The sequence below is a fragment of the Hyphopichia burtonii genome, assembly GCF_001661395.1.
Source record: "Hyphopichia burtonii NRRL Y-1933 unplaced genomic scaffold HYPBUscaffold_3, whole genome shotgun sequence".
NCBI lineage: Eukaryota > Fungi > Ascomycota > Pichiomycetes > Serinales > Debaryomycetaceae > Hyphopichia > Hyphopichia burtonii.
In genome coordinates, this window is record NW_017963730.1 from 1,476,193 (window position 1) to 1,499,590 (window position 23,398).

General features: G+C 35.4%; 12 protein-coding genes across 12 annotated transcripts; 4 read left to right on the forward strand and 8 right to left on the reverse strand.

Moving 5' to 3' along the window:
- Positions 1 to 160: 160 nt before the first annotated feature.
- HYPBUDRAFT_138353 (uncharacterized protein) lies at positions 161 to 1,198 on the forward strand (the record flags this gene model as incomplete). Its single annotated transcript, XM_020219672.1, has 1 exon — positions 161 to 1,198. The coding sequence occupies one exon, from the start codon at positions 161 to 163 to the stop codon at positions 1,172 to 1,174; it is 1,014 nt and encodes a 337-aa protein (XP_020077200.1). The 3' UTR covers positions 1,175 to 1,198.
- Positions 1,199 to 1,927: 729 nt separating this feature from the next.
- Positions 1,928 to 4,363, forward strand: HYPBUDRAFT_152762 (uncharacterized protein). Its single transcript, XM_020221177.1, has one exon. It carries the CDS (start codon positions 2,262 to 2,264, stop codon positions 4,236 to 4,238), a length of 1,977 nt encoding a protein of 658 aa, XP_020077201.1. The 5' UTR covers positions 1,928 to 2,261; the 3' UTR covers positions 4,239 to 4,363.
- A 119-nt stretch (positions 4,364 to 4,482) lies between these two features.
- HYPBUDRAFT_152763 (uncharacterized protein) lies at positions 4,483 to 4,834 on the reverse strand (the record flags this gene model as incomplete). Its single annotated transcript, XM_020221178.1, has 1 exon — positions 4,483 to 4,834. One exon carries the CDS (start codon positions 4,832 to 4,834, stop codon positions 4,589 to 4,591), a length of 246 nt encoding a protein of 81 aa, XP_020077202.1. The 3' UTR covers positions 4,483 to 4,588.
- Positions 4,835 to 4,995: 161 nt separating this feature from the next.
- MTW1 (MIND complex subunit) lies at positions 4,996 to 6,274 on the reverse strand. Its single transcript, XM_020221179.1, has one exon. It carries the CDS (start codon positions 6,074 to 6,076, stop codon positions 5,048 to 5,050), a length of 1,029 nt encoding a protein of 342 aa, XP_020077203.1. The 5' UTR covers positions 6,077 to 6,274; the 3' UTR covers positions 4,996 to 5,047.
- A 1,715-nt stretch (positions 6,275 to 7,989) lies between these two features.
- Positions 7,990 to 10,006, forward strand: HYPBUDRAFT_152765 (protein phosphatase regulator). Its single transcript, XM_020221180.1, has one exon. The coding sequence runs from the start codon at positions 8,160 to 8,162 to the stop codon at positions 9,789 to 9,791; it is 1,632 nt and encodes a 543-aa protein (XP_020077204.1). The 5' UTR covers positions 7,990 to 8,159; the 3' UTR covers positions 9,792 to 10,006.
- A 60-nt stretch (positions 10,007 to 10,066) lies between these two features.
- On the forward strand, positions 10,067 to 11,253 carry HYPBUDRAFT_152766 (DNA-directed RNA polymerase I subunit). Its single transcript, XM_020221181.1, has one exon. It carries the CDS (start codon positions 10,145 to 10,147, stop codon positions 11,093 to 11,095), a length of 951 nt encoding a protein of 316 aa, XP_020077205.1. The 5' UTR covers positions 10,067 to 10,144; the 3' UTR covers positions 11,096 to 11,253.
- A 67-nt stretch (positions 11,254 to 11,320) lies between these two features.
- On the reverse strand, positions 11,321 to 12,790 carry MRS2 (Mrs2p; the record flags this gene model as incomplete). The annotated part of the gene is made up of 1 exon (XM_020223534.1): positions 11,321 to 12,790. The coding sequence occupies one exon, from the start codon at positions 12,788 to 12,790 to the stop codon at positions 11,321 to 11,323; it is 1,470 nt and encodes a 489-aa protein (XP_020077206.1).
- Positions 12,791 to 13,207: 417 nt separating this feature from the next.
- On the reverse strand, positions 13,208 to 14,052 carry VMA4 (H(+)-transporting V1 sector ATPase subunit E). Its single transcript, XM_020218923.1, has 2 exons — positions 13,958 to 14,052; positions 13,208 to 13,904 (listed from the first exon to the last, which is right to left on the reverse strand). The coding sequence occupies exons 1-2, from the start codon at positions 13,976 to 13,978 to the stop codon at positions 13,245 to 13,247; spliced, it is 681 nt and encodes a 226-aa protein (XP_020077207.1). The 5' UTR covers positions 13,979 to 14,052; the 3' UTR covers positions 13,208 to 13,244.
- Positions 14,053 to 14,248: 196 nt separating this feature from the next.
- CRC1 (carnitine:acyl carnitine antiporter) lies at positions 14,249 to 15,348 on the reverse strand. Its single transcript, XM_020221182.1, has one exon. It carries the CDS (start codon positions 15,126 to 15,128, stop codon positions 14,280 to 14,282), a length of 849 nt encoding a protein of 282 aa, XP_020077208.1. The 5' UTR covers positions 15,129 to 15,348; the 3' UTR covers positions 14,249 to 14,279.
- A 481-nt stretch (positions 15,349 to 15,829) lies between these two features.
- SPC98 (Spc98p) lies at positions 15,830 to 18,439 on the reverse strand (the record flags this gene model as incomplete). Its single annotated transcript, XM_020223535.1, has 1 exon — positions 15,830 to 18,439. One exon carries the CDS (start codon positions 18,437 to 18,439, stop codon positions 15,830 to 15,832), a length of 2,610 nt encoding a protein of 869 aa, XP_020077209.1.
- Positions 18,440 to 18,647: 208 nt separating this feature from the next.
- HEM1 (5-aminolevulinate synthase) lies at positions 18,648 to 20,489 on the reverse strand. Its single transcript, XM_020221183.1, has one exon. It carries the CDS (start codon positions 20,477 to 20,479, stop codon positions 18,800 to 18,802), a length of 1,680 nt encoding a protein of 559 aa, XP_020077210.1. The 5' UTR covers positions 20,480 to 20,489; the 3' UTR covers positions 18,648 to 18,799.
- Positions 20,490 to 20,859: 370 nt separating this feature from the next.
- HYPBUDRAFT_123498 (uncharacterized protein) lies at positions 20,860 to 22,657 on the reverse strand. The gene has a single exon (XM_020219306.1). The coding sequence runs from the start codon at positions 22,511 to 22,513 to the stop codon at positions 21,119 to 21,121; it is 1,395 nt and encodes a 464-aa protein (XP_020077211.1). The 5' UTR covers positions 22,514 to 22,657; the 3' UTR covers positions 20,860 to 21,118.
- Positions 22,658 to 23,398: the final 741 nt, after the last annotated feature.

Genomic DNA, 23,398 nt, shown 5'->3' on the forward strand with positions numbered 1-23,398 from the left:
AAAAAAAAAAAAAAAAAAAAAAAATTTATCATCGATAGCAGATGACTTACCCAAATATAAACATGATCAGATATAAATAATTTTTAAAAAGAATATATATACATAGATTGGTAATTGGGAATTGGGATTTGTTTTAGTAACTAGAGTGTAAAAGAAAAACATGTCGTTGTATCAACCATTTACAAGGTCAATAAGTCAAAGAGGATGTTTAACTCCTAATAATCATCCGGAAATCGATCATGATAGTAAATTATTAATTAAACAACCCATAGCTACTTCTAATACTAGAAGTAGTATATTATCGCCACCATTATCACCATATCAAAGAAATCCAATTAGTCACAATGATGAAGTACCAACCACCCCAATTGAACAAACCACCAATTCAATTAAACCATATAAAGTATCCAAGAATTATATTACATCCAGCAAACCATTTAAAGTTGAAAATTATAAGAGTTATAAGTTAACTGTTAATCCATGGAATAATTTAAAATCCAATTATAAACAACGTCAATTAAATTTTTTACAACAATATTCAATCATGTCAAATCGCGAAAGTTATTCAAATATTCGTTTAATCGATAGAAGAGGCCCTTATAAGAAGAAGTTTCTCAATAGTGATTCTGATTCTGAATCCAATAATGAAAGAATTAGAACTCGTAGAATTATTAAAGAAAATTCAATTCAATTACCAAGCGACTCTGAAGCTTCCGCTTCAATTCCTTCTTCTCCCAAAAAACAAAGAAAAGTTAGAAAAGATCCTCCTTACGCAGGATCTCCCTTGGCTATTCAACAAGCTTCTTTCATTGATGAAAATATCCCCGATTATAGCCCAGATACTTCACTAACCTTACCAGCAAACAATTCAAGAGCTTTAAAAGTTGAATGGAAAGGTCAACCAATGGATCTTAAAAATGATCCAAACGCTTCTAAATTACATCCTGCTGAAGTAGTTTTGGCTTCTACTTTAAGATTACCTTGTAATGTTTACTTGGATTCAAAAAGAAGATTATTTTTCGAAAAAGTCTCCAGATTGAAAAATGGCATGCAATTCAGAAGAACTGATGCCCAAAAAGCTTGCAGAATCGATGTAAACAAAGCTTCCAGGTTATTTGCTGCTTTTGAAAAAGTCGGGTGGCTAAATGATGAACATTTTGCCAAATACTTATAGTTATTTAATTCATTCACTTCAGGTTGGTTTATTCGGTTTCAATTCTTACAGTTTATTTTTACAATGTTTTTACAGTTTTATTTTTTTTACAATGTTTTTACAGTTTTATTTTTTTTACAATGTTGTTACAGTTTTATTTTTTTTACAGTTGTTTTACAGTTTTATTTTTTTTACAGTTGTTTTACAATTTTTTACAGTTTTCCACGTTTCTGTGGATCCTTTTTTTCTTCCCAGTGTTTTAGTTTTGTTTTATTCTAGGGTTATCTCGGGTTATCTAGGGTTATCTAGTGTCTAGGGTTATCTAGTGTTTAGTGTTTATCAGGGTGTCGGTCTGTGTATTTCTTAGGTAGGTATATCTATTGGGTTGGCCCTGTATATATGTTTTAGGTATTATCAATAAATTAATCTTCAAATTTACATCTGTAGCTTAACAATGCGCAATCTTTGTATCGTAACATTTCCTCAAACTCAGACATTGTAACAATTGGACCCTTGAGATCTCCGTGCTGCCCCCACCAATCTTCCCGAGTCTAGTTGCTCTGCCATTCTCTTTGCTATTCTCTTTGCCATTCTCTTTGCCATTCTCCTTCCTGGCCCTGGTCTCCTGGCTCTGGTCTCCTGGCTCTGGTCTCCTGGCTCTGGCTCTTACCCAATCCAATTCTCTTAACCAGCCCAACCCTTCAAATTGGCTGGGGGATGATGCCCTTTTTGTGCCGTTTTCGGTTGCACACTCCCTTCCTTTTATTGTTGGCTCTTGCAAAAAAAGAAGGTCGTGCGGGTTTGCACCAGCTTCAAGCTTAGTTTTTTTTCGAAAAAACGCTAACAAAACAAAAAAAAAATGCTAATAAACCAAATCCCTCAGGGGAAAATCCTTTGATTAAAAAAATCGGTTGCACCCTGAATATCTTTTCAAATCAACAACTTGTTCCTTATCCAACTGTTTAGTTTGTTAGATCCACTCGCTACTGTACACCTTCGCTTTCTGTCGCTTACCTGTTATCTTCCGTTCGCTTTTACACTAGATAGTTGTGAGATTGTTATGAATATTCATCAGTTTCATTTGCTGTCTCATGATCAAGCATCTCTAATGAAGGGGAGCTCTCGGTCGATGAATCCTAATGATCATAGTTTTGCAGCAGCAGCCGCTGCTGCTGCCACTGCGGCAAACCACAGCGCTTCCGGCGGGAACCAGCTATTACCACCGCAACCAATGGTCTCGGAAGATGATAATTTGTTTCCAAACTTGATTGGTAATGAATCCACTGAATTGTTGAATAAGATTAATGGGTTCCACTTGCAGACTCCAACCTCGCAGTCTTCTGCAGTGTTCCAGTCTCCCCATTATGTGAATCATACTATTGTGACTCCAAATAATGCTTTTACTAATGAACACCAGGTTTTGAAAACTCCAACTTCAATCAATTCTTCTAATTCAATGCATCAACCTCCGATTAGTTTCCCTCAACAAGTTCTCACTTTTAACCAATCTCCAGTTGTTGTTTCTCCTTCAAACGGTAATCATATGGCTGGTGGTAAAGCTACTCTGCGATCGGGTACTTTATCAACGGTTCCAGAGTTATCTAATCAACATTTATTGCAACATGAATACTTGATTCAATCTCAGAAACAAAATCAGAAAAACATGGTTGCTGCTGCCGCTGCCGCCGCCGCTGCTAATACGGCACCTCCTCTAACTTCAACCACTCTTCCTCTACATTCTACCCCAATTAAAACAAAAGCAAAGAAACAAAACCAATCTCCTTCCAAACTCAAACAACAGACTAAAAAAACAACCCCAAAGTTACAACTGAAAAAATCAATGTCTTCTATACAAAAAACTAAATCTTACTCTAAGTTACCAACTGCTTCAAGTCATGTTTCTAAAGAAAATTTAAATGAACTTTTAAGAGATGAAATTATTAGAAATCCTCCTCCTTCTAAAAATAACAACTTTACTTTTGTTTCAAATTCAAGTGACGTTTCTTCTTCTTCTCCTCCAAGTTTCCAATTTGATAAATCTTTAAGTTTGACTCCAGATGATTTCTTATCTTTTGCCAACGATTCTCATGACTCCATCATTTCAAATAATTTCAATCTTGAAACTATCAATCCAAACCCAATTCATCAGGATCATAATAACAACGGTATCACCATTGATGATATCTTGAAAGATATTCCTTTTGCAGAATTGAAGAGCCCTTTGAATCTGTCTTCTCATAATTCAATCCAATTTGATGGTAATAATTCAATTAATGCCCCAGTGGCTAAGGATGAATATGAGGCCGATGATGATGCTACAGAACCAGATGAAAGTTTGATTTCTGCTATGATGGACTTGAATGATGAACAAGATATTGATACTTCTTTGGTCAATTTCGATTTACCAAACTTATCTCCAACCCAACAAAATGACCCCCCTGTCACTGGTTTAGGATTATCTTATGAGTTTGACAACATGTTCGATAAATCATTATCTGAAACTAATATTCCTCAATCTTCTCCGAAAGCACCTGGCGTGTTTCGTAATCCAAATTTTGGAAATACCAAATCTTATAAAAATACCATTTCTTTTAATAACAATGATAGTGACATTTATAAAAATAATATTAATCCTTCTCCCAATAGAAGACAACTGGCTACGAATGCTACTTCCAAATCATCTACACCAAATAAGGTACTTAAAAAGGCACAATCATTCACCGGATCCTTTAATGCCAATACTAATTCCATAAGCTCGGCTCGCAGATCATCCTCCGCCCTCAATTCATCATCTCCCCAATTCTCTTTAGAAGATTGTTGTAAAGAAATTTCAATAAAAACAAATCCAGTTAATAATTACTCATTTGTTTATGAAAATTCCAATCAAAAGAAAGTAAATGGTGAAAGACCGAAAATGAAAAAGGCAAACACTACAGCAGTTAGTTCAAATAATCCTTTAACCCAACGAAAGAACTCAATCAATCTCACTCATTCAGATGATGTTGGCAAGGACGGCAAGCGGGTCTTGAAGAATATGGAATCTGGAATGGTTTACTTTCAAGTTGACTTGAAAAATGGTCAATGAGCTTTTTTAAATTTTTACCCTACTTTAATGACTTTCCCTTCTACTACTGTGATATATTTGTTCCTTATGCTTTATTAACTTCTAATGGCCCTTGTATCATTCTGTGTATTATTATTACTTCTTCCTTTCCTTTTTTTTTTTTTTTTTTTTTTTTTTTTTTAACCATGCAATCATTTGTTTCATTCATAATTCTTTAATAAATAACCGTTTTAGAGTTCCTACTTGTAGTATCAACTTAGTAATTGTTTATTTGATTAATTGAATAAATTTTAAATGTACATATAGAAAAATGAAATAAATAAGCAAGAGAAATAAATATGGATGATGATATGACAAAATTAGTGTTTGACTTATAAATCTTTATCTCTTGGGACGTATTCATCGTCATCAAAGATCTTAGTACTTCTGAACTTTCTATGGAAGTTAAGTTTGGCATTTTCAGCATATGCCCAGTAGGTCAAACCAACTGGAACAATTCCCATCATCAATACATTGAAGAGAGCAGATCTAGTGGTGAAACGAAAGTAATGACCTTGAACTTCCTTGGCTCTGTTGAATCTTTGGAATGCTGGATCTGGTTTTAATGTGTGTGCCATCTTTTATTGTTCCTATCTATGATGGGGTAAAGTAACTGTATTCTACTTGAGGATAATTCGTTTTTCAATTTGTTTTATTGGACGAAAAATGAAGTAACAGAAAAGACTGAGAAAGAAAAAAAAAAAAAAAAAAAAGCTTACATACAGGACTATATGAATATACCCTTATATTATACAAGATAATCTACACTAATATACATAGTAAGTCGAACCCTAGAGAGAGCCGGCAGTGGAAGGCATTGAAGCAGTTTGAGAGAGTTTTTTGTTAAAGTCTTTAATGGTTTCGACATCAGAAACAGAAGCTTTTATGTTGGAAACTGATGGAGGAGGAGATGCAGAGGATTCATTCAAAGGTTTTAAAACAGTTGACAAGTTGTTCTTATCGAGGATTCCAACAGTTTCCAATAGCTTGAATGACTTAGCGTGTATATACTTATCTCTGAAAGAAGGAGCGAATTTGATAGAAGCTAGATCAGATAGCTGTTTGTCGTGAAGAAATTTTTTATTTAGTAGCACAACCTGAGAGGTTAAGTCATCAACTTGGCTCAAGATGAAATGCAAGTTATCTGAGATCGGCTGTAATGATCTGAATGCCGTTTTCACCTCATCTGCCAATTCATTATTTGACTCGAATTGATCAAATATGGTGGCTGTTAGTATTTGCTTGAAGCTTTTCAAACTATCGATGATTTTATCGGCCTTGATTAGTTGTAATTTCAAGATTCTTCTTAACTTCAATTCGAGGTTAATTTGATGGATCAAAGTTGTTATTTCTTCATCGAGTTTTTCGCTATCAACGTGAGTCAATTCCCCAAAATCAATATCTTCGTGATGCTTCAATTTTATCCAACCTTCCTCTATTAGCTCTTTGGGTATAGTAAAGATATTTCGAAATGCATACAACTCAAACTTATCGAAATTCTTATCGATCTGGTTATCAAGTAACGATTCTAATTTAGCAGTACCAGTTTCAATTTCCCTGGAAAATGTCTCCAAGTCAATCTCTTCACCTGCTTTTGACTTCTTTGACCCGCCAGTGATAACATCATTATCTGAGTTCTGTTTTGCACGTGCTTTCTCTTGTAGATCAACTTCTCGTTCTTTCAAATAGTTCTCTAATCCCTCTATACACCTAGCCAGAATCTTATTAACCGCGTTTATTACATTATCAATTAACGTGAGTGGTGGGTAGCCCAAGTGTTCCGTCAATATAGCTGTGGCTCTGTAGTCCGTGGAGTTCATGCTGCTGATCGATGAGCGCCTCCTTCTTTCTTTACCTCTCCTTGGCTATCGTTGATGAAGTTGGTGTACTTATACTCTGTTTATTTTGATTTTACTAGAACTTTGTTTTTTTTTTTTTAAGAAAAAAAAAACAGCATTAACTTAAGGTGTACGGATACATCTGGAGAGTCCAAATAAGAGGGTCTTTCAATAAGTCCAGCAGTCAGAAAAGCCGTTAGCAAGACAGGAAACCTGCCAGTAAGTCCCAAAGAGGCGGACGTAGCTTCGTACGAGTGCTTATAGAAAAGCTTTGTTGGTGCTGTTGTTCACAGGCGTTGATATTCGCTCAACCTTAAATTGACTCGCAATCATGAAAATTTCCCCGTATAAGTTCTAAATTCAACTACGTAGGTTTAAACAGCCGCCTCAGTCCAGTCATCCTCTGTATGTTTGGTGTTTGGTTGAAATCAACCACCGGCCCTTCTGATTAACAACAGCCTAAGTTAAACCACGCCATCTTGTTTGTTAGTGATAAGGCTAAAAGTCAGCTGCGATACGGTTCAGCATTCACCGCTCACAGAAAAAAGGAATAGTTTTGACATTTTTCTATACATTACTGGTATTGAGATAAAAGAAATACGTCTAAATTGAAGATATTTTTGAATACGAACAATCTGGAAGGACAGAAAACATTAACCCAAGTTACTTTACTGGTAAATTAGTCTTAGTGGATTCTCAAATCAGTCTCATCAAGCTTGCCGCCCACTCATTTGAACGCCCCCTCTCGTATTTCTTGAGGTGTTTCAAGATAACCATGTCGAATTCTCCAAGACTGACTGCTTCTTCTCCCGTTGGAGGACCCAGGACAGTTAAGCTGGGTAATGATGGATCTACCGGGTCATCAAACCAAGCATCAAAGACTTTGGCTCCTTCAACCCCAAAATCGATTCATTCAAGGTCATCCGTTTCGCCAATGTCTATATCAACCCTGTCGCCTGTTTCCTTGAAGACTCAGAGTCCAGTGAATATGGCAATCGACACACTTGAAGCTAAGATTTTGCAGTTCATTTATGCGATAGTCAAGTTGAAAGCGCTTCTGGCGGCGTGTAAAAAATTGATAAACTCAACGAATGCATCGAATTCTAATCAGCTTGCTCTAATACATTACATAATTCTTTTAGCTGGTAATTTATTTGCTATCAATGAACAGGCGTTTTCAAATAAGCTTAAGTTCCTTTCAAATTTCAAACTATTCAAACCAACACCCATAACAATAAGTTCTATTTCCACCCATGTCCCCTATGATAATTCAGATTCCGCAATCATTCCTCTTGAATCATTACCGCTTGCTTCTACATCAAACAAATGCTTGAAATTATTCGATTATTTGTGTGTCAATTGCATTCATGGATACCAAAAAAGATTGCAACAAGCCAAACAAGAAAAAGATAACGCCTCCTACCTTGATGATCTAGAAGTTATACTAGAGGAACTGGTATTTCTCCCGGAACTCAAAGACATTGATTTATCAATTGCAACTGGAACCACCAATGACGTTACGACAAGTCCCTTCTTATATCCAATTCCTGATCCCCGCGGTGATCAATTGAATGACAATAATTTTGTTGAAGCAACTTTGATCGATATGGATATTAAGACCCTTTTCACTATAACAAAACACCTACAGGATGTTGTTGATCATGCTAAAAAAGAATTGAATCGATTCAGACCTTTAAAGAATTTATCAAAATCTCAACAAGATAACTATATCAACAGTTTATCCCAAGGTCAATATTCCCTACATAAGATTTTGATGTGGACTTATAGATTAAATGATGTTTACTCCGTTCTTCGAAAGTTTGGTCGCAAAATCTATCTCTCTAACTATCAACACTTGTATGATCAGAAATTTGCATTCAATTCTAAAAATGGAATATACTTTAAAAATCAACAACTAAAAGAAGTTGACGATTTATTCAATTCAACGAAAAAAAACGGAATCTTGATTGCAAATTTAACTAGATTCATCAGAGCAAACTCACGTCATGAAAATAATGCTAGAACTATCTTAGATTTTTCAAACTTCTTGAACCAGTCTTTAAATATGATTGAGAGCTCTATCAAAAAGTTTGAGGAATTCGGTCACTCTTGGATCCGAACAGAAATGCATTTCAGAAAAATGTATGAATTGCCATCCGAAGAGCTTGTCAAAATCTATACCCAAAACCAAAAGAAGCCGATTGTGCCAAATTCCATTGTCCAGAATCCAAAATCTGCAGTGAATAAATTGAAAAGATCGGAAAATGAAAGTGCAACAAAAAGTTCAAATCAATCTTTGTCCCGCTCGTCTTCCGTCTCTAGCGGTAATAGCTCGTTATCAATTGGGACTAAGGAAAAACTAACCCAGCCTTTTGTACGTAAAAACTCTGTCTCATCTAATTCGTCTATATCATCGCCACAGCGACACTCAATGATTGGTTTTCCAACCCCTACACTAAGAGCAAACCCGAGCACTTCTGCCAGGCCAATGTCCACCATTTTCCTAGCTTCTAATGATTCCTTTCATGATGCCAAAAGCGAATCTCATCCACCAAATCCTAATGCTGAATCTGAAGCCTCTTCCTTGCCAGGTAAGCCGAATCTTGGCAGAAGAAGATCTAATTCTCAACCTATCTCAAGCACTGAGGTAATGAAAAGCTTGGAAACTGGAGCTGCTGCTACTGCCTTAAAGAAATCTTTTTCCAATTCAAATGGTCTCAAATTGCCTACTGGATCAATAAAGGATAAGTCTGAGGGGTTGACGAGATCATCTTCACTATCAAAAATTACAAACTCTAGTGAAGGGTTAAGTGCACCACCACTAAACAAAACGAAACCCTTGATCGTTCTCAAAGAATCAGAAGAAGAAGCTGTTAATGAATCCAAACGACCTACATCTCCCAAGTTGACGGCAAACCAAAGATTACAACTTCACATCAAACAGGCTGCAAAATCAGGATCTTTGATGACACAACAGAAAGAGGCCTTTTCTCACGTTGTCTTTGATCCTAACTCACCATCCTCCGTTAATCTTAAAAAATACCTGGCCAATTCCCCACCCCCGGCTGAATTACAGCCTGCTGTGGTAGTATCACCAACAGCATCCCCTCCATCTGAACCAGCCAAGGTGAAGCCGACTACCCGTGCACAAATAACTAAAATTAATACTCAGAAAAATAGCATTCTAAGTGATTCTGTCTCCGAAGATAACCAAGTTTCACGAAGTAGCTTAACTATTGCATCTGAGGCAAAAACCTCACGCTCAAGCTCGATTACTCCTAGCTCTTCTCCATTGAGTGAAAGTGCACAAATCACCGAAGCCATCAAGAAAGTTCGTTTCACTGGGGTTCCTGAATACACTCCAGAGGAAGACGCACCCACAAAATACTCAGCCCGTATCCTAAAGAACTTTGCAGTGTTTAAGACTCCCTCCTCGGCCTATAAACCAGCCTTCAAAAGAAAAGACCAAATGTTAAAAAAGGAAGAAAGTTTATTATTCAAAAAAAACTTATCAGAACATGAAAGTGATGCTGCTGCTGCCTCAACCAGTGCTATAGCCACCGCTCTTGGTGGGTCACCATCACCCAACAATTCGGCAGTTGGTGCTGCTGCTGCTTTAGCTGATAAAACCTCTATGAGTTTTTCGAAACCATTGACCCAAAGCAGACTATCGAAATTTAAGAATAAATTCATTTAAACTGGTGCCCGATTTTGCAGCTCAGTATTTTAACATTTTTATTACTCTTTTTTTTTCCAAAGAACACATTTCAGAACGATGCCTGCTCTTCGTGATGCTCCATGGCTACTGTAGCATCACGTGGCATTCGTAATACTAGATCAAATGATTAATTTTTAATGAATATTAATGTTATCTACAATTTTGCAGACATGTAGTCTATTCTGTCTCATCGGGCCATTTTATGTGCACTACTTTTTCACAATTTTTTTTTTTTTTTTTTCATTTGGGATGAGAAAAAATTTAAAACCATATCATCTCGATGATCTTCATGAAATAGACGTTCAAAATAACAATTAGCCTGGTAGTTCGATATGTCTGTTGAAATTAGAAAAAGACCAAGTGCATCAGAAGGGCCTGGAGGGGAATTTGGAAATAAAAAGAGACAATTCAACGTCCCCCAAAGCACTAACCCAGTCAATGATGAAGGTATTTCAGAATGTTTCCATACTGTCAGTACATCATTATATGTTTCACTTGCACCATGTCATATAGCAAATCCTATCAACGGTATTAAAGCCCAACACTTAGATCCTTTAATTATGACTTATTTCAATAAGGCAAAAGGAGTTGTTTTGTCATATTCTAATATTAAACTTTCGGAAGATAACATATCAACTGATAGCCAAGATCAAACGATTAGTATTGCAAAAATTTCTAACTCATCACCATTTACCTTTTTATGGGTAACTGTAGATCTTTTGATATGGAGACCTCAATTAGGTGATGTTTTAGAAGGATATATATACATGCAAACTGCTTCGCACATTGGTTTATTACTTCATGATACCTTTAATGCATCTATCAAGAAATATAATATGCCAAATGATTGGAGTTTTATACCTAGTCAAGCCGATGAGTACGCTGTTGAAGATGAGGAAGCTTCAAATAATAGATTTAAATCTTTTGGATACTGGGTTGATGAAAATGAAGTTAAAATAGAAGGTAAATTAAATTTTACTATTAAAGCGATTCATACCACTGGTAGAGTTGTTTCAGTTGAAGGTACTTTAATTCAACCTGGTGCCGAAAAAGATGCTCAACCTGTTTTCAGAGAACGTCGTTCATCTGCAACTAACGCAAGTGCACCATCTAAACATAAGAAATTTGATGATGATGATGTGCCAACCGTCGCCGAAATACCTGAACCTGCCAATGACGATGAAAATAATCTTCTTCCATCTTATGTTGGTGGGGAAGATGAAGATGCAGATGGTGCAGTAGTAAACAAATCCGACTCAGATGACGAAAATGAATCTGAATAAATAGATACCAAAAGTTAAAACAAATTAGCATATACAAACATTTGATTTACACTCAATCCCTCCTTTTCTTTCTCTTGTTCCATAATTTGACATTATTCTTGTAAAATATAGTTTATTTTTCATTTTCTTTCTAATTTACACTTTATATACGAATCTACATACATAAATCTATAAGTAAGACAAAAGTCACTGACTTTCGCCAAATATTTACAAGTAACTTATGCTTCATCTCAGATGTCTATCATTATTGATCATTCTCCAAATAACATCTTTCTCTTTGGAGGTTGGTCTGTCATATCTTGTTCTTCTTCCATAAAGAATTCTATACCACAGTCTTCTAGAAAACCAATTTTTTGCATTTTTCAATGAGCGACCAGAATCATAATGTAAATGACCATGTCCACCCATCATGGTTAATTTTTGAACTTTTGAAAGTTTTCTAAAATTCATGATTATAATCATTAAACCTTGAATAACAGAAAATACAACCACTGCACCAAATCCGTAGTTACTTTCTTCAATGTAATTTTTTAAATTCATACCATAAAAAGCAGGAAGAAGAGTTGCTACTGTGAATCCAAGGGTATAAATCGTTACTTTTAATTCGAATAACATCAATGAGTTTCTATTAGCATCCAAAATGATATTTACAATCTCCTCAGTAGCTTTGATATCATTAATAAGTGATCCTGCTTGTTGGACAAATTCATCACAGTGATTGTAGTAAGATTCCAAAATCATTTCTAAATCTTCAAAGTCGTCTTCGTTTGAACTAGTTGAAGGGTTGTATACTTTTGGGTTTGTCAAGTACATTCCGGCTAAATCCTCATCATTTTCTAATAATTCTTCTAACACATCTCTAATCAAGGCAGCTTTTTGATAATAACTTGTAAGTTTTTTCAGTTTTATTAATAAATCTTGTAACTTATTTCTATCAATTTGGTCTTCCAATTCACTTAAAATCATTCCACATTGGCTCAGATGAGTTTTAAATTCTGCTTCTAAATAGGACATGGTGCTGATCAAAATACTTTCTAAAGCTCTAAACTCGTAAACAGAATGACCTGAAGGATTTACAGAACCAACCGCACCTGGCATTTTCAATTTCATTTCCAAGTCATACATGAATAATCCTAATTTAGTGGCGATGGAAGGGTTTGATGTATCAAAAACTTTTACGGAATCTTTTTTAATAATGGCCTTTATATGAAGTAAGTTGATAAGGATTGCGTTTGAAGAGCGAACCATGATTTGAGGAACCACATCGATTGAAGAAGTATCAATTTTACGTAAATCACGGGGAAATAGGTTATTCTCTTTCAAAAATTTCATTTTAGGGTATTTTTTCGATATTGCTGTAATATTCCCACTTTTATCAAATGTAGTACAAGATACATATAAATCATTTGGTGTTATGGGTTTCAATTTGTTATAAATATACGTGGTATGATGAGCTAATGAATCCAGATTCAATTCTTCTTCTGGTCTGGGAGGAACGGTTGCTTTATCTTCGTCTAATGTACTATCATGATTTTGCTCCGACAAATTCTTCAAAAGTTGAGTATTCCTGCTACTCGTTGACTTAAATCTCAAGTTAGCTGCTGGTCTTTGCCAATGTCGAAGTTGGAACCGGGGTCTGATTATATTCTTGTATAGTAGACCTCTGACTGTCCGTGATGGATTTAATAATGACATTTGGCCAAGGTAAACGGGGAGAGCCTTGAAATATGAAGGATTTCTAACTCAGTTTTATTCTATATACGGGTTATAAACTAAAATTGGCCTAATGGGAGGATAAAGGAATTTTCAGGTCATTGAAGTCTGACAAATTTTTTTTTTTTTTTTTTTTTTTTTTGAAGTAGTAGTTTTGCGAAGCACAAAACATGGTGATAAAAGGTTTAATTGATCAATTACTCTAACTACAGAGGGGGAAATTGAAACTAGATAATGTATAATAATGATGAAAATAATCTGGTACAGATTATGGGAAGTAAAAAGATAAAGAAAATAGGGAAGAAACAAAAAAAACACAAACTATGATACTCAAAGATGAATCATGATTTATAAAGAATTAGACAGTTTTAATTTTATTTTCAATGAAAAAAAAAAGAAGGCAAAATGATAAGGACTTGTAATATGGGAAACGATTCTAATCGAAAAATTTTCTAGTAGCAGAAGGACCAAACAATTCTAATCTAAGACCAGGTAATGCTTCTTCAGATAATAATTTCAATCTTTCTTCTAAAGTGTTATTAACTTCAATTTTACCAGTACCATTAACAACAATGACCCCACCAGCAATGTCTTTTGATAAATAATCAGATTCATCGACTTGGATATCAACAGAAAACTTTGATTTTGATTCGAAAGCTTTAGCAGCTTCTTCAGCAGCTTCTTTAGCTAAGGCGGCATCTTGTTCTCTGACTTTAATGGTAACTTTTTCTTCGTATAATGCCAAAACCCCTTCTTCAATTAATCCAACAAGAATTGGTTTATAATCAGATTTTTTATCGGTGATTTTTTTCAATTCAGATTCTGCATTTTCAAAAATTTCGTTCAAAACTTCTTCTTTAGTAGCCAAAACTCTTAATCTAGTTTTATTTGCAATAGTAGATTTAGTAATTTGCTGAGCCAACGAAGCCTTTTTCAATTTTTGTTCATAAACTGAATCTATGGCTGCAGTTTCAGATCTAACAATAGAAGCTTTTTCAATTTCGTATTCTTCATCGGCCTTCAATTTAATTTCTTTAGCCTTTTCTTGTGCTTCCTTCTCAATGAAGGCCTTCATTTTACGAAGTTCATTACTCACCTAAAACAGTTAGTACCACGATATAACTTCTCCAATTGAGTGGCTGTACATACTTGGTCGTCGGTCAAAGACATCTTGATTTATTAGCTAATTGATGATTGATGAATCTTTTCAATGATAGTAGATTTATCTCCTTCGTTCAATTTTCTCTCACGGTAAATTCCACTCTTTATAAAAATTGGTGCCAGGGGCACGACTCGTGGTACCATTTATTTTCAAAAGAGAAAAAAAGGTACGGAGCTTCTACAAGGAGAGTTAATGCAAAATCGATAATAAATACATAAGACAGAAGGATCAACCTTGTATATATAGTACTTTTGGCAGAGATCAATTGAGTTTTATAATTTTTTTTTTGAAATTTTAAGCTTTATTTTTTCAGGCAACAGAATCTAAGGCTTTTCTGGCAAGTTCAACACCCAAGAATGTAGCGGCATTGGCTGGGAAAGATCTTGCTAAAGCAGGACCCACCCCTGGGAAGAAGGCCTTGATACCACCTTTTTTATAAATATTGGAAGTTGTTTTGAAAATGGATATGTTTGTGTTGGAGGATTGTTGAGTTGATTTGATTGTATCAATCGGGAAAACACCCAACCACATCGAAACCCCAGCAAACCCACCGGCAGTGACAATGGCACCAATTGACATGTCTTTACCGGGAGTAGACAATTTTTCTTTCAAGACTTCATAGGTGGCAAAGTACAAAGCAGAACCAGGACCGTCTCTGGCCAAAGTAGCCAAAGAGCCTTTAAAAATCGATCTAATCCCCCCGGTTTTATACATTTCCTTAATGACAGAAGCCATTGAAGCTTCCTTCTGTTGGATTTGCATCATAACCTTAACTCTTTCAAAAGGAGCAGCAACCAAGGTGGTTGGAACTGCAGAAATAAACCCAGCGGTGGAAGTATCTTGGATAGTGAACTTATCAGCTGAACGGCCAGTAAATGAAGAAACAAGTTTTTTACCAACGTCATAACCCCAGAATGAGACTGCAAACATCGGAGTCACCCCAATCAATGGAGGCAACACCCCACGGTAGAACCCTCTCAATCCATCTTTAACCAACGTTTGTCTAATACATTGACTGGTAGTATCATAGACCCCAGTCTGTAAACGCACCTTCACTAAATCAAATGGGTGTCCGGTTAAAACAGCACAAACACCACCGAATCCCCCAGCAGCAAATGATTTGACGTTATCCACTAAAACACTATCAACTTCTTCCATTTTGTATTTCTATAAGATCTTCTGCTCTATAACTCAATTGTCCGTGAAAAAGCAAATTTTCAAACTCGGCCAATTCTGATGATATCCATTTTGTTTTATATTCTGGGGAATCGACTTGAGAAAAAAACATTTTTTGTGTGACATTTCTCATGAATTCTTGCTTAGGCCCGCGGCTATGACTATCCCAGTAGATAAGCCGATAGATGTGCCCATAGACAGAAGCCTTCTCCTGCACCAGGCACGAGTTGGTCCTCCGTTCACCGTCTTCCATCTGCCACTGTCCAATACCATCTCTTAAAGCTGGTCCTTCAAGCTGCTCCTTCTGGTCGAGGTCGGGAGGGTCGTGTGTGTGGGGCCAAATTGTGGAGCACATTGTGAAAACAAAGCGATCAGTAGGTCAGAGAAAAAGGACTTGAGTCCTCGGTAAAATGGAGTGGCAGACTGCCAGCAGCAGTATAGGAGAGGTAAACATGTCAATGCGAGTCTTCGGATAAGTTATGCGGATAAACAACTGGTTTCGAGTCTGGGAGTAACTACTGGAAAGCAGGGCTTGGAAGAAGTCAACAAAAAGTTTCAGAAACAGAGTCACGGGCTAAACCCCATTTGGGATATCGGAACAACCTGGTTTTAAAGTCCTAACAATTGCTGTCAAAAAGTGATATCCTTCCATCCTGAAAGAGTCATGTAAGAGTCAAGGGTACTTAGAGTGATCGGCTTAGATCTTTTAGATCTAAATCGCTTTTCAAATCCTTGACAAATAGCTCTTTTGTGCTTTTAAAGTCTTGTAAGTAAGTTTGATTGTAGATTTGGTTGAACATCAGTTTTAGTTTATCATCGATGATTTCCAAGTCGTCGTCGTACTCTTCGTTGGAGCCACCTTGAAGCCCCTTTTCGATGTTGGTGATGGCGATGTAATTTCTAATTAGCATTCCAAATTCTTCCGATGCCTTAATGAACATGAAAACAATCTCTAATAATGCGTATATATTCTTGATATAGCTGTCGCCACTAACCTTACCAATCTGGTCTTCGCTGAATAACTTGTAGTTGGTGATCAGATGAATGTATTTCTGGTGGATTGAAATCAACTCATCAATGGTGTATTCGTTCATATTATGTTCGACTAGTTCTGGCTCCAATCCGATGATTTTCTTATTTTGAATGCTCTTAGCAAAAGTCTTATTGAAAATGGCTAGTTTTTGGTTATTTGAATTGGATGCATGTTTAGGGTTTTTAGATTTAAATAATTTTTCAATGATTAACTTATGAAAGCAATCCTCTACCAAATCAATGGAGAAAAACCGTATCATAGTAGTGATAAACATGATCATTTGATTTCTCATGATTCCAATTGTTTTGAAAGATTTCAATAACCATAATTGCTGATGTTCTCTTATATTAAGATTAGATGCTTTTTTCAATTTAATTGAATTTTTCAGTATAAAAGATAAATCGTTTTTCCAAATATCGTTATATTCTATATAACCTTCATTTAATAAATATTGTAAATGTCTTAATTTCCAAAAAAAATTAAACATCTTTAAATATTCTAATAATCCATGATCATAATATATGATGTTTTCAATCGGTAAATCATGGATCTTATATTCTAAGGTGAACACTTCCCATCCCATATTCCCATGAGTTAAGTCGAGGATTCTTGCATCTAATCTATTAACAAACTCTAGCGGGTAGTTCTTAATTGTTGATGAATTTATTGATTCAATTAAAACATTAGATAGTTGATTGGATGTCAAACTATCACTTGTTTTACTGAATAAAGACGATCCATTTTCAATAATTGATTCGATAAAATCATTTGAGTTCATTAAGTAGAATTTCTTAAAATTAATCAAATGATCAAACATTAAGTTTTTCTGAAATATTATTAATGTAAGATAATTCAATGTTTCGTCGAATTGAATTCTTATTAAATTATTGATTAAATTCATATTCATGGATTTTAAGCCCTGGTGGACATTGAAAATAAACTGGGTGTATTTAACATTGTAATTATTAATCCAATTCAACTCTTTGCAATATTTATTTAAAAAAATTAAATTTTTACCAATTTGAAATATTTTATATCCGATTTCTTTATTAACTAAAGTGAAAAAATCGGGTATTTTTTTGGAATTGAATTGAATAATATCATTTATATGATTTTCTTCGATATTATAACTAATGAAAAATTCATCATTATTATCAACTAATTCACCTTTTATTATCCAATGTTCAATGATCTCATAATAAGGAACCGATATCTGTTCAAAAATTTGCTTGGAAGTTATCGAGATATTTGAATCACCAAATTTCGAAAATTTCCACATTTGTAATAGAAATTCGTATCCATTTTTGTCGGTCATTATATTTTCTTTTGTTATCATATAGAATAATCTCAATTTTAAAATTTGGCCTTGGATTTGATTATACACTTGAAGTAATGATTGAATTTTAGAAGAATCATTAAACAATGAGGTAATATGGTTTAAATAATTCGATAATTCCAGTTCCAAAACTCGTAAATATGCAGTTTTAATGGGTGATGGTAATTTACCCTTTTTCATATCGACACTTGATTTCAACCAATCATAAAGAATTCCAGCTTCTATTATACTCGTTAATAAACAAGTATAACTATGATTTAAAGTTTCCGGGATCTGAATCTGAAGCCCATCTTGTCCATTTATCTTACTTATTGGAAGTAACTTTGAATCTAATCCGCATAAAGTGTAAGATAAATATGCCAAGATCTCGTTGTCACTTAAGCTCTCGTAGTATGGATGAATCAAATCTTGTAAAGGTATACTATTACTTGCAGAATTTATAAAAGTAGCTTTTGGGTCCCCATTTGAATTATTCGAATTCTCAGAAGTTGGCCTATTGAGATTGGAATGACCTAGAATTGGAGTATTGTGGTTCGACGTTATCTGGTCATTGAATGGAGATGACTGGATATAATTCCCTTGATTAACTTGAGAATTAGAATTCGAGCCGCTTTGTAAATGATATAATAAAATTAGATAATTCACTATAGAATCTATCGATCGGTGTTGGATCAACTGATCCAAAATTTGCTGGAATAATATCCATTCTTGCATGAGTCCTCTGCTTAAAAATTGTTTCTTGAAATGGTCCACCAATTGATTCACATCAGTATTCTTGGAGTCTTGGTTCATCCCAGTTAATAGGTACGAATGTAAGTCAGCGGCTAAGCTTTGGATGTACTCTTGACCAAATTCTTGTGGCACGAGAGAGCTAACAAGTCGAAGCACATAGACTTTTATTAGTTGGTCTTTATCTAGAGCCATGTTTCCGTAGGGTCTTCGAATATTAATGGAGGTTTGATGCTTTACTTGTTAGAACGGTTTTGTTTATATTTTGATCTCACCGCGTACTTTCTCTTCTGTTTTTTTTTTTTTTTCAACTCTTCTCGAAGGAAAAACCCATACATCTAATGTTGCAAAAACATCATTAAAATCATTCAATACCTACATCGCTACAATGATTTGATAGTTAGCCATCATAAATAAAGGTATATTTAGCTAAAGAAAAGAAAAAAAGTATAAAAAAAAAATGTTTTTTTTGTTTAATATTTGTTTTTTTTTTTTGATGTTTTTTTGTTGATGTTTTAGAGATACTTAATGAATGAATACTGAATAGATATAAGCTTAGACTTGAATACCGGAACTCACTTCCAAAGAGTCGATGATAGGATCAACAACGTTCGGATTCAAGTCTGAATCTTTCAAGCTCAATTGTTGGTCAGTCCAAATGTGAGGAACTTCTTCGATAGAGCCGACACCACACTTACCACCTTGATTAGCCCAGTCGCCCATTCTGGCCAATCCTAATTCATTCCAAACATCGTTAACGGCAGAGATCAATTGGTCGGCGATCTTAGAATCGTGACCAGGGGTAGGAGTAATTCTTAATCTTTCTTCACCCAAGGCAACAGTTGGGAAGTTGATAGCTTGAACATAAATGTTATGTTTATATAATAACAAATCAGAAGCCTTTTTAGCATCTGCAGCATTACCAACTAAGAGAGGAACAATATGGGAAGGGTTTGGAATAACGGGGATACCTAAGTTAACAAAGTTATTTTTAACGTAACGAGTGTTTTTTTGTTGTAAGATACGATCTTGTAAAGTAGAACGTTGATATCTAATTGAGGCCGAAGAACCAGCCATGATGGAAGGAGGTAAAGTAGTGGTGAAGATAAAACCAGGAGCAAAAGATCTAAACCAATCAATTAAATTTGATTTCCCAGTAACGTACCCACCAACGGTACCAAAAGCTTTACCTAAAGTACCAGTGATCATATCAATACGATCGACTACGGTAGGGTCAATTGGTTTAGCAATACCGGCTTTCAAATGAGCATCAAAATTCAAATGTTCAGCGACACCGGCACCATGAGGACCATACATACCAACGGCATGGACTTCATCTAAGAAAGTAAGAGCCCCATATTTTTCTGCCAAGTCACAGATTTCATTAATTGGAGAAATGGAACCACACATTGAATAAACTGATTCAAAAGCAATTAATTTTGGTTGATTTTTTGGATATTGAGATAATTTAATTTCTAAATCATTTAAATCATTATGCTTAAAGATTTCCTTCTTAGCCCTTGAATTTCTAATACCTTGAATCATTGAGGCATGGTTTAATTCATCGGAAAAAATAACTAAATCTTTTAATTTTTGACCTAATAAAGATAATACTGCATCATTAGCAACAAAACAAGAACTAAATACTAAAGCAGCTTCATGTTTATGCAAAGCAGCCAACTCTGATTCCAATTTAATTGCATGTCTATTATGACCAGCAATATTTCTAGTACCTCCTGCACCAGAACCATACTTATCTAAGGTTTTTCTCATGGCATTTAAAGTGTCTTCATTACGACCCATACCTAAATAATCATTGGAACACCAAACAGTAACTTTATCGTTTTCTTCAGCCAAATGAGCACGAGGAAAATCTTTGGCTAAACGATTAATGTTATTGAAATAACGATAAGATTTATCTGATCTTTTCTTATTCAATTCATTATTGACAAAGCCTTGATAGTCAAATCCATGTTCATTGGAACTCAAATCAACCTGATTGGCCTTTAAATGTTCGGCTTTCAATGAATAAGTAGAATTGCCGGCCGATGCTGCAGATGCTGCTGATGCTGCGGTGGCATTAACTGGTTTACTAGCACTACTATATTCTCTTTTAGAATTAAGAGCAGCTGCCATAAATGGACACTGACGTGCTTGAGTAGTTAAGGCTGAATTCTTGGATAACTGACGCAATGCTTGAGTCGATTTGGACTTAACAAATGGACAAACATTCATAGAAACTCGAGTAATAGACTCCATGGTTGATACTTGGCTGAAAAATACCTGAAAAAGAAAAGAAGAAGCTACTCCAATGTATATATAAAATTTTTCTCTACATTTTTCAGTGCGATGGTTTTGTTGTTTTGTTACTACTTAGACCTTACCATTTTTCGAGGTTATTTCCATTCCGCCTTTTTTCGCTTCTTTCTTTTTCTGCGTTGTCGGCTTCTTTTCAGCAGAAGATCAAATTGTCACAGGCATCCCTCCCATTTTTGCCATGACCATTACCTACTCTTTTTCCCCAGATCCATTATTGATCTATAGAGTCAGTCCATTTCCAGTAGCATTAATAATTCAAGCAGCAAAATGCGCATTTTGTACTCCGCTTTTTCTCAGCAAATCATGTCTCAACTAAATATAATCGGTTTGTATCTTTAACTAGATTGAGTTAAAATACCCGTGTAAACCGTGCTTAGCGGATGCTTTGCTCATTCTCTCAACCAAACCCCGGACTCATCGTTGGATCGCCACTTCTCGATCAAGGATTGGCTTCTCGTCTGAAGGTTACTTTGATAGGGATGAATGTCGCGGGCGACATTGTTGCAGCATTTATACCTATATTACTATAAAACCAATACACAAGCAATACTTACCTTAGTCGCTTTCAGTAAGAGTACCCCTCAAGCGTTGTTGTTCCTCGATGGTCTCGAAAAGGCCTTTGAAGGTGCCCTTGCCGAATCCGTTATGGTGATGTCTCTGGATGATTTCAATGAATAAAGTTGGTCGGTCATGATTTGGCTTGGTGAAGATTTGTAGAATGTAATTACAGCGATAACGACCGTGCTCTTCGTCGAATATGTACTTTGTAGACGGATCGTAGTCAACTAAGATCCCGTAATTTTCGATATCTTTGATTTCTTCGAATAGTTCAATGCGGTCTTTTTGTAATCTTGATTTCAAATTGGTGTAATAACGTTGGGAAGTGGTGTTGAATTCAATACCTCTTTTTTGCATCAGTCTTACACATTCCAAGATATCATATGTTCTTAATGCAAGATGCTGGACCCCGGGGCCTCCGTTGAAATCATAAAATTCTTCAATCTGAGATTTTTTCTTACCCTTTGCCGGTTCGTTGATTGGTATTTTGACTTGTCCGTTACTCGAAGCCATAACAATTGACCTTAAGGCGGTTTCTCCGGTGGAAACATCCTGTTCATCAACGGACCAATACTTATGGAGCCCCAATATTTGAGCATAGAATTCAGCTTTTGCCATCATTTGATTCCAAGTATAGTTTTCAACGCAATGATCTATTTTGACTAAGTTAATTGGTGGTAGTTTTGTTAAAGCCTTATCAAAGATTACGTCTTTTGTTAAAGATCTCCCATACCCCGGCAAATACTCCCCGTTGTAATCAATATTTTCAACTAATGTGTGTTGAATATCAGTTTGGGGAATTTGAATCGTTGCCATTTTAACTGATCCTTGACGATCCGAGTATACTTTTGGCGGCTTTACTATTTTGGCCCCGGCTCGAGTGGCCCTTTTGAAAATGCAGTCAGCATCTTCCACCGTCAACATTATATCGTAAACTCCTTCTCCATGGGTCAGAAGAAATTCTTGTATCGCATATCCATCAAAAATATCATACAATAGTTTTTCTGTTAAGTCAGTTATTTTGGTCAAGTTTGTTTGGTAATCCCTGATAATCTCTTTATACTCCGCCAATCTCGTGACTGAGGAAGTGAAATTGTTTATTCCAATTTCATAATTTACCAGTTCCGTATTATGGCCCATCATGATCCCAATATATTTCCCTCCAATTTCAAAGACAATTTTTTGTAATTTATTTAATATTTCTTCATTCATTGATTCTTTTATTGTTTGATAGTTTATAATTTGATTATTGGGATAATTCGGATAGTTTTCCTCCACCTTGGTTAATGTATTCGTAACTTCTATTAGAACATTCCCATTCTTCAATACATGGCTCGCTAACTTGGTCAGTCTGGTCTCTAGCCCTTTATACGCAATTTCTTTGAACCCCATTGTTAATTCGAAATACCTCGCAATGGCTTTGGCATTCGAACTGGCAATTCGGACAGCAAAGAAACCTTGAATCCCATCCTTCGCATACTTCGTATTTATATGACCATCTCTTAATAATTCTTCAGTAGTATTATCACTTTCTGGCATTGTCAAGTCATCGTTATGTACTTGAAAAGGCAAACTTTCAAAGGCAAAGCAATTAAACACTTGAGCAGACATTACGAAGCTATTTGGCGAGAAAATTAAAATAGCAAAATCTGAGGAAGATTACGGTAAAATTCAACAAGAAAGAGCAGCGGCTTATTTCATTTATAAGATTGGTTTTGTAATTGCAGCCATCAAGTGAGTGTTTTTCGCAATCTTTTTGCGCAAATCCCACAGAACTCTTTGGCTGCGAAATCACCAATGATCAAACGCTGGTCTAAAATCACTAGCGCTTGCTCAGAATCGAGTAAAGCATAAGTAGACAGTAAAGAAGATACAGTCTTTTTCAGCTACAGTGTACCGATAAATTTATTTCCATTATGTTTAATCTTTATGTATGACTATATATATAAAGAATGGACATTGTGATTGGATGATTCAATTTGCATACTTTGAGCTAACACTAAGCTTAGGACCGTAAAAGACCTAAGGAATCAATGCCAAAGGAATTGCAGTAAAAACAAGGATTGTACTACGCTGAGTAACTGGATAGTTAGGACTATTAACACTTAAATTATTATAGAGGGTGTTCACTTAAACAAACTAAACCACCAATCAATGGGCGGAAAAGATTATTAGCAGCCATAACAGATGCAACATATTTTTTGAATGAATGACTGAGGTAAGACCTTAAGGTTTGGAATCTCACATATGCCTAAAATCGCAACAAGCAGATGAATA